Here is a 9,927-nt window from a genome sequence, read left to right on the forward strand (position 1 = left end):
AAGGATAAGATTTAAGCTTAAACTTTTAAGAACTAAACTGGTGATCATCACAAAAAAACATATGAATTAATAAAAAAAAATTGAATAAAGAAAACAAAGAGAACATAAAGATGATCAAAAAAAGGAAGGAAGAAGAATTGTTTTAAATGAAAATTTGTTGTAAATGTAATCAAACAATTGAATAAGTATTTTTTGATAATTTTAAAATTTATAACTAAAGCAATGAAATGAAAATATTGTTTTTCATTTTAAGTTAGTCACAGCCCATTTGAAAGGCCTGTTAGGCCCATTACTCTGCCACACAAACTTGCGTTGCAATTAATAAGCCAACCTACGTATGAACGTTCGAGCTGTTTCCAATTTTTCCATACGCAGTTCTCAGTTTTGTACAATTTCCCTTTTTCTCCTTTTTTTATCCTTTTTCCCGGACCAAATTTGCCTAGGATCTGGAAAAAGGTATCATCATTCTCAAACTTATCATCATTCTCAAACTTCTCAAATTTGAGGCTCTTTTTCTTCACAACTTCACAACTAAAACCTAGCAAAATCTTTCTCTCAAAACTTTTCGTCTCTGCTCTTTAGCTAAAGCTTTTCTTTTTCTCTGTTAGTGTGATAATGGCTGGTAAAGGAGAAGGTCCAGCGATCGGAATTGATCTTGGTACTACGTACTCTTGTGTTGGAGTATGGCAACACGACCGTGTTGAGATCATTGCTAATGATCAAGGTAACAGAACCACACCTTCGTACGTTGCTTTCACCGACTCTGAGCGGTTGATCGGTGATGCTGCTAAGAATCAGGTTGCCATGAACCCGGTTAACACCGTTTTCGGTATGGAACTCATCTTTTTTTTTTCTCTGTTTTTTATTCTTCTAGTCAAGTTGAGTTACGAATATTTAGGGTTTATATGTGATCTTAATTGTTAGGGTTTAAAGGTGATCTTAATATTTAGGGTTTATAGTAATTTTAGATGAAGTTGATGAAAAAGAATTTTTAGGGTTTATAGGTGATATATAATATAGATTTTTGTTTATATTGATTTGATATTTCTTAAATCACTTGGAGTGTTTCGACAAAACTCTGTTTTTTTTCTTTTTTTTATGATTGTGACAGACGCAAAGAGGTTGATTGGTCGTATATTCAGTAACGCATCTGTCCAAAGTGACATGAAGTTATGGCCTTTCAAGATCATCCCTGGACAAGCAGACAAACCAATGATTTTGGTAAACTACAAAGGAGAAGAGAAACAATTCGCTGCGGAAGAAATCTCTTCCATGGTTCTCGTTAAGATGCGTGAGATCGCTGAAGCTTACCTTGGCTCTTCGATCAAGAACGCTGTGGTCACTGTTCCTGCTTACTTCAATGACTCTCAACGTCAAGCTACAAAGGACGCTGGTGTGATTGCTGGTTTGAATGTTTTGCGTATCATCAATGAGCCGACTGCTGCTGCTATTGCTTATGGTCTTGACAAGAAGGCAACAAGTGTTGGATACAAGAACGTGTTGATCTTTGATCTTGGTGGTGGTACTTTTGATGTTTCTCTTCTTACCATTGAAGAAGGTATCTTTGAGGTCAAGGCAACAGCTGGTGACACTCATCTTGGTGGCGAAGATTTCGACAACAAAATGGTTAACCATTTTGTTCAAGAGTTTAAGAGGAAGAACAAGAAGGATATCAGTGGTAACCCGAGAGCGCTAAGGAGATTGAGAACTGCCTGTGAGAGAGCAAAGAGAACTCTTTCTTCCACCGCGCAAACGACCATTGAGATTGACTTTTTGTTTGAGGGAATTGATTTCTATTCACCAATCACTCGTGCAAGATTTGAAGAGATGAACATGGATCTCTTTAGGAAATGTATGGAGCCTGTTGAGAAGTGTCTTCGTGATGCTAACATGAACAAGAGCACAATCCACGATGTTGTCCTTGTCGGTGGTTCTACCCGTATCCCGAAAGTTCAACAGCTTCTACAAAATTTCTTTAATGGTAAAGAGCTATGCAAGTCTATTAACCCTGATGAGGCTGTTGCATACGGTGCAGCGGTTCAAGCTGCGATTCTAAGCGGTGAAGGAAACGAAAAGGTCCAAGATCTTCTCTTGCTTGATGTCACACCTCTCTCTCTTGGTATTGAAACCTTTGGTGGTGTCATGACCACTTTGATCCAAAGAAACACAACAATCCCAACTAAGAAGGAACAGGTCTTCACCACTAACGCAGACAACCAGCCCGGCGTGTTGATCCAAGTCTACGAAGGTGAGAGAGCTAGAATCAAAGACAACAACATCCTTGGTAAATTTGAGCTTTCTGGAATCCCTCCTGCTCCACGAGGTGTCCCTGAGTTTACTGTCTGCTTCGACATTGACTCCAATGGTATCCTCAATGTCTCTGCTGAGGACAAGGCCACTGGAAAAAAGAACAAGATCACAATCACTAATGACAAAGGTCGTCTGTCTAAAGACGATATTGAGAAGATGGTGCAAGAAGCTGAGAAGTACAAGTATGAGGATGAGGAGCACAAGAAGAAGGTGGAAGCCAAGAACCGTCTTGAGAACTACGCTTACAACATGAGGAACACAATCTGTGACATAGGTGACAAGCTTCCAGCTGTAGACAAGAAGAAGATTGAAGACTCTATTGAAGAGGCAATGCAATGGCTTGATGGTAACCAATTGACTGAGGCTGACGAGTTTGAAGACAAGATGAAGGAGTTGGAGAGTTGTTGATGCACGAATCACACAAGTACGAAATAGGGTTTCTCTAGGGAAGTAAAAAGAATCTCCCAAAACAATTCGAGCCGAGAGTTCGAATGGCGTTAGGTGAGCCGAAATGAATGACTTCGGATTAAAGATTTTAGGTCGTTGATGAGGCCGAACTTTAGGTCGTATTCCGAGCTGAGTGAAGCTTGAGGTCACTTTCCTTTTCTAGATTGAGATCGCTTCTTCGTATCCTAGCCGAGTTCTTCGTGTCCTAGCCGAGCTCTTCGTGTCCTTGCCGAGCTCTTCGTGTCCTTGCCGAGCTCTTCGTGTCCTTGCCGTGTCAGCGTGATTCTCGATGGATGTGACAGGACTAGTCGTCCTGCTTTTATAACCCTACGGAGTAGGGCGTACCCTGACAGCTTTTACCGGTTTTACCCTTGGGTCTGGTGACGTGGCAGACCCGTAAGGCGGCGAGGTCGTCTAGGTTTTGATGCTTTTGGGCTTAAGGCCTGTTTCGTTGATGGGCTTCCTTTCTTGGATTGGGCCTTATATTTCTAAGGCCCAATTTCTCCCTCAACAGTTGCCCCCCAATCATGACTCATCGTTTGTTGCGAGGGTCATGATTGTTTTTCCCCTTCCCGAGGTATGCAAGAGATCGCCTCCCTTCGCGTCGTTTCGGATCTACGAGTTTTCGGCGACGCGCGCGCGTGGGAGAGACGCGAGAATCGATTCGTCTGACGTTGTTCCCGATGTTTGGAGATCGAAGCGTCCCTCGCGTGTGAAGCTATCTTGGCTCGTAATTATTGCTTAATTTCGTAGATATAATGATTACCTCTTATCACCTTTCGCTTCTATAAATAATCCTTCCTCTCTCGTCCGTTTCTCATTCTTCTTCCTCCGCTAAAGGTATAACCTTCTCCTCTCTATTTCGTTTTCTCTCGCTTTATCTCGTTTTTTGTTTTATTGCGATGTCTTCCGACGCTAGTTCTCGCGGTTCCGTCTCCGACCACTTCCGTTCTCGTACCTCGTCTGATTCTACGGGTCGTATATCATCCGTTGATCGATTCCGGGCCAATTCTTTTGATGACGACCTAGAGTCCAACTTGTCCCCTCATCGACAGAACTCGTCGAGGTCATCTGACGCCGGTTCCTCGATTCTCGCGGCCGAACTGCAACGTCGCGACTCGCCCTCTCAACGGGATCTTGTCGGGGCTACCTCGATCGTTCCATTCGTTCCTAGTCTTCGAGACGAGGATATTGGTGATGTTAAGTTTGACGATCTGGAGGTTGAGCCTGAGCTCGTCGAGATGCCTTTCGGGGTTCCCGGGCCGTCTCCCTGTCATGTTGACTTCCTGGGGCCGACCCGGACGACTTTTGAGACCCTCGCATATACCCTCCATTATTGTGATGCTCCGTCCTCGATTGAAACTCGCATTCCGGCCCTATCCGAGCGACCTTGGTCCGCTCCGGCTGGCTTCCTCTGTGTTTATGAGAGTTTCTTTACGGAATGCGATCTCACTTTTCCGATTCCGGGCTTCCTGCTTGAATATGTATAGCGAGGCGGGAGATGGCTCTTTCTCAGCTATCTGTTGCTGCCATCCGGAATGCGGTAGGCCTGGTTCGGCTGGCGAATAGGTGCGGCGTGGTTGTCCGTTCATCCCATTACGAGGAGGTGACCAAGATTAAGAGCCTCAGCAAGAAAAAGCCGGGCTTACACTACGTTCAGTCATCCACGACTCCTAAGCTTGTCGACGAGGCCAAGAGCAAAACTAGCGACTGGTCGGCTGGATATTTCTTTGTTAGGATTTCTGCAGAATCTGTTGAGGACGTTAGGATTCCGATCTATACAGGGTAGAAAATTTCACCCGGTAGCTTGAGCTCGTCTTCCGCCCTCACACTTCTTCTTTGGTTGCTTTCGATTTTCTTATATCCTTTTTTTTTTATGTAGCTCGTTTCCCGACGATATTTGATCCATTTCCCGAGCAGCTCAAGAAGGATCTCGAAAAGATTCGCGCTGAGGGTACGTATATCTGGCCATCTACTAACAAAGTTGCTTGCCGCCCTTCTCGGAATCCTTCACGTGGTTGCCGAGGTTCTTCTCGTCGAGGGCCTATTCGTCAAAGTTCCAAAGTTTCTGCTCCTCAAAAACCAGGTAACGCATATATCGTTCGCCTCTGCGGGTTTTTGTTCCCTTGGCTCATATTTTTCTGATTTTAGGTCGTAAAGCAATGGGAAAGTTCGACCTGAGTGTGGTCCCGGATTACGCCAGTCGTTACAAGGAGAAGAGGCCGGCCACGGAGACTCCCGCGGCAAAGCCATCTCGTTTAGAGGAGCGACAAATGAGGGAGGCCCTGAAGAAGAGTCTCTTAGATCAGGGAGGGCGTCAAGCCTTCCAGGCCGGAAGTTCTCGACCGTTGAGCCCTAACTCCGAGAGGGTAAAGAAGAACGAGATGCTCGCAGCTCGTTTAACTCAGCAGGCTGGTGGAGGCGACCGAGTTGCGATCCTTCCCCCAAGTGATGATCTTCGAGCCGTAGGAGCCCGGAGTGGCTCAGTCGAGCCTCAGAGCAGGAAGAGGCCGGCTAATACGGGAGCTCGTCCGATTGCCCAGAAGAGGCCTCGGGTCGCCGACCACCGGTGGTCGTATCGCTATGTTGATAGGGATGTTCCCTTTACATCTAATGCGGACGCCTGTGCTGCTTTGTTCCGCGAGATGGGTCACGGCCCCGGCTCGTTCCCTCTAATTGAGGATCTTCGGTAGCGGGATGCGTATACCGAGGCGGCCAAGAAATCATGCGAGGTTATTACTATTATTATATATATATATATATATATGTGTATATATATATTTTTGTTACCCTTCCTCGGTCGATTGTTTATATATATATTTTTATCAGGCGACTTTCGCGATGAACCGCATGGTTCATCTCTACGAGCGCCGAGTTCGTCGGCTTTCGACCGAGAACCCAAATTCGAGTGATTATCAGGCTGCCATTGCTGCGGAGAAGGAGCGGGTAGATCAAGTCTCGCGAGAGTTGAGTGCTGTTAAGGACGAGGCGGTGAAGCTTAGGGAGAAGGTCAACCTTCTCGATCATCACCGGAATGGGCTGATTGCGGAGAGGGACCGTTTGAGCGCCGAAGTGGAGGCAGAGAAGGCTCGGTATGACGAGCTCGCTGTGATCCTCCGCTCCGAAAAAGCCAGACTGCGAGAACGTCGTGCTGAGTACGGCGAGTACTGTAGAGGTAAAGCTCTTGCGAAGATGGCCCGGCTGTTTCAGGCTCGTCTCACTCGTCTACAGGCTCATGTTGAGGATACCCGTGCCGCGCAGCCCACTCTTCTGCTTTACAACCAGGCCGTCGGGAATCTCGGTTTTCTGAAGGCTCTAGTGGAAGACGGCGAGGTCGTCATTAAGTCAGAGGAAACGCTTTCCAGGGTTGAGGCCGACGTGGCGCAGTACAGAGCTGATCTTGCGGCCTTCGACGTGACTGAACTTCAGGATGGCGATTTTGACGCCTATACCCTCTTTGCGGACCGGGACGAGGTTACTGAGAACCTTCAGTATGCCGCCTCGGCTGCCAGTGGTAAGGACTTCGTCGGAGATGACGAGGTCGAAGAAGATGCCGTTGATCAGGATACTCAGCAGGAGGTCGTAGTTGAAGCTCGTGAGACCGGGGCCGAACTTCAGGATGGGGGTGGTCTTGAGACCGAGGCCATAGGCGCTGAGCGGACTGGCGACGGCCAGGAGGCTCCACGGGTGGCTACTCCGTTAGCTCAGGCTGTCCAAGACGGGGAGGATATTGATATCGAAGGCTGACCGCGAGGTCATTTTTTTTTTTTTTTTTAAAGTTGTTGTCGTTTTACCGCGTTTGACGGCTTCTTTTTTTATCTAGTCGCCGCTTTGTCGGCTTTTGAACTCGTGCCGTTAACTCGGTTTTTAGCTTTATTGCCGCTGGGTCGGCTTGTCTGAACATGATTGCCGCTAGGTCAGCTTATTTTATGTGGTTTTCGCCATTTATTTCTTCTTTTCCTTCTTTCATTTTAGCCTGTTCTTCAGGGGTCGGCTCCTGTGTAGGACGGGACGCGGCCGGTTTCTGTGTAAACCTGGTCGTGATCGGCTTGGTGCGAGTTCACCAAGCTGATGCGAGGCCTAGATTACTTCGGTTGTTGGTAGGCTTGACCGGTTGGGAACTTGTGAGTCCGTCCTCGGCTTATCTGTTTATTCTGTCGAAATGATGCAAGTGCTGAACTTGGCTTGTGCGAAGTTTTACCTACTTCGGCTTTTCCGAGTTTGCTCGGAGTGTTCGAGACGGGCTCGAGACATCGTGAGGTGCGACGCGCGGTGATCGGCTTACCCTGTATTGGCCTGACAAATCTTTGGGAATGTGGGTTCGTCCCCGGCTTATGTTACCCAGTTTTTTTTTTTTTTTTTTTTTTATATATATATAAGGAGAGCGAGGTCGTCAGTAGTAGTATCGCTTGAGGTGCATGGAGTTCCAAGTTCGTGGGACTTCGGTGCCGCTCATGGTGAGGAGTTCGTAGTCGCCGGGGCGAACTATCTTCGAGACTTGGTACGGCCCTTCCCAGTTTGCTCCTAGTTTGCCGGCGTTGAGTTCAGCTGTATTTTCGAAGACTTTCCTGAGTACAAGGTCGCCGACGTCGAAGTGGCGGTTGTGTACTTTCTTGTTGTAGTATCGGGCGGCAGCAAGCTGGTAGTTTTGAACTCGGCATAGTGCGGTGTTGCGCATTTCCTCAAGTTCGTCGAGCCTGTCAAGCATCATCTGGTCGTTGAGGTCGGGATGGACTACCATCATAGAACGCCGAAGACTTGAGTATCCGACCTCGGCTGGAGCCATTGCTTCCATGCCGTAAGCTAGCGCGAATGGTGTTTGCGTGGTGGCGCTGCGGGGTGTAGTTCGGTACGCCCAAAGTACTCCGTCTAGTTCGTCTGCCCATGCTCCCTTTTTGTCGTCGAGGCGTTTTTTGAGGCCGGTGAGAATAGTTTTGTTGGTCGCTTCGGCTTGTCCGTTGCCTTGCGGGTATCTCGGTGTGGACTTGTTTAGACGAATTTTCCAGCTCGCACAGAAAATTCTCGAATGTCAGCGAGATAAATTGCCATTATCGGTGATGATCTCGTATGGAAGGCCGTGTCGGCATATTATATATTTCCAAACAAAGTTCTGGACGTCCTTGGCTCGTATTGCCGCGTACGATTCGGCTTCCACCCATTTAGTAAAGTAATCCGTCATGACTAGAATGAACCGTTTTTGTCTGGAGGCCGGTAGCGGGCCGACGATATCCATGGCCCACCTCATGAACGGATATGGTGCCGCACCGACCTTGAGTAGTTCGGTTGGTCGATGAATCGAGGGTGCGTGTCTTTGACATTGGTCGCACTTAGCCGCGAAGTCCTTACAGTCCGATATCATGGTCGGCCAATAGAAACCTAGTTTTTTTATTTGTAATGCGAGAGCTCGTCCGCCGGAGTGGTTGCCGCCGGCCCCCATGTGTGTTTCCTTCATTATTTCTGCGATATCCTCCTGGACTGGCTCGGACTGTGTAGGGCGGTTCGTAGTGGTTGGTCTGTGAGAACGGCGATTGTGTGGGATTGAAAGTAGGGACGTAATTTCCTGGCCGATGTTACGACCGCTAGCGCAGCTTTTTCCATTGTGGGATAGCGTGTCTCGGCTTCGATGAGGGACTTGCTGACGTAAAAGATCGGCTTCTGGTCACCTCGGTCGTTCTTAACGAGCACACCGCTCACGGCCGAGCTTGATACCGCGATGTATAGAAATAGCGTTTCACCGTTTTCTGGCTTAGCGAGAACCGGGGGCGTCGTGAGGTATTGTTTGAGTTCGTTAAAAGCATTTTCGCTCGCCTCATCCCATGCGAACTTGTCCTTCCTTTTTAAGAGGTTATAGAAGGGTAAGCATTTGTCCGTCGATCTGGCGATGAAGCGGTTGAGAGCGGCGATCCGTCCTGTTAGTTGCTGCACCTCGTGTGCGTTCTTTGGAGAAGGCAGATCGAGGATTGCACGAATTTGCTTTGGGTTAGCCTCGATCCCCCTTTGCGTGACCATGTACCCTAGGAACTCGCCGGATGTTACGCCGAACGTGCATTTCGCGGGGTTTAATTTCATGTTGTATTCGTTCAGCACGTCGAAGCATTGGCTTAGGTGTCGGACATGGTCGGCTGCTACTAGAGATTTTACCAGCATGTCGTCTATGTAAACTTCGATGGTTCGTCCGAGATGATCAGCGAACATCTTATTTACCAAACGTTGGTACGTCGCACCAGCGTTTTTGAGGCCGAATGGCATCACCTTGTAGCAATAGGTTCCTCGGTCTGTGATGAACGAGGTCTTTTCCCTGTCATATCTGTGCATGAGGATTTGATTGTATCCTGAGAATGCATCCATGAAGGACAGGAGTTCGTTCCCAGCGGTCGCTTCGACTATCCTGTCGATGTGAGGGAGCGGGTAGCTATCTTTTGGGCACGCTTTATTGAGGTCGGTAAAGTCTACGCAAACACGCCATTTGCCGTTCTTCTTCTTTACAACGACCGGGTTCGCTAGCCATTCCGGATATTTTACCTCAGTTATCGAGCCAGCCTTCAACAGCTTGTCGACTTCGTCATTTACGGCCTTGGCTCGCTCCGGTCCCAATTTTCGCCTTTTCTGCTTTACCGGTTTATAGGTTGAGTCGACGTTAAGCTCGTGCGTAACGATCATAGGGTCGATGCCTATCATGTCGTCTACGCTCCAGGCGAACGTTTTAGAATTCTTTTTTAGAAATGCGATGAGTGGTTCTTTAACCGATGGTACTATCTCGGCCCCGATTGCGACGCATCTTGTCTTATCCGTCTCGTCAATATTCACTTGTTCTGTCCTGCTCAGTTGAGGCTCTTCAAGGGACTTTTTTAGGGTCGGAACGGTCGACGATGCTGGCATCGTTAATTGCTATAACTTCTTAGCGACGCGGTTCTTGTGTTCGATGAGAAAACATGTTCTTGCGATCTGTTGATTCCCTCTCAAGGTGAACACTCCGTTGTGCGTTGGGAACTTGATGCACTGGTGGTATGTGGACGGGATCGCCTGCATTTGATGCATCCAGGGTGTCCCCAAAATAACGTTGTAAACTGCGGGCTTGTCAACTACGCCTAACTTGACCCACGAGATCGTTCCTCCGACGAATACGGGCAACTTGATCGTTCCGATTGTCATTACGAAGTCACCATCGAA

The 9,927-nt window shown here is 47.8% G+C and overlaps 1 protein-coding gene across 1 annotated transcript in view; it reads left to right on the forward strand.

Annotated features, from left to right (window-relative positions):
* The first annotated feature begins 523 nt into the window (after nucleotides 1-523).
* Nucleotides 524-9,927, forward strand: part of LOC9328017 (heat shock 70 kDa protein 18) — a 22,203-nt gene continuing 12,799 nt past the window's right edge. Inside the window, exons 1-2 of the mRNA XM_002891909.2 lie at nucleotides 524-829; nucleotides 1,112-2,711. Coding sequence (XP_002891955.2) covers nucleotides 616-829; nucleotides 1,112-2,711 — 1,814 coding nt within the window. The 5' untranslated portion in view covers nucleotides 524-615. The remainder of the gene's footprint in view (nucleotides 830-1,111; nucleotides 2,712-9,927) is intronic.

Source organism: Arabidopsis lyrata (genome assembly GCF_000004255.2).
Source record: "Arabidopsis lyrata subsp. lyrata unplaced genomic scaffold ARALYscaffold_1, whole genome shotgun sequence".
Taxonomy (NCBI): domain Eukaryota; kingdom Viridiplantae; phylum Streptophyta; class Magnoliopsida; order Brassicales; family Brassicaceae; genus Arabidopsis; species Arabidopsis lyrata.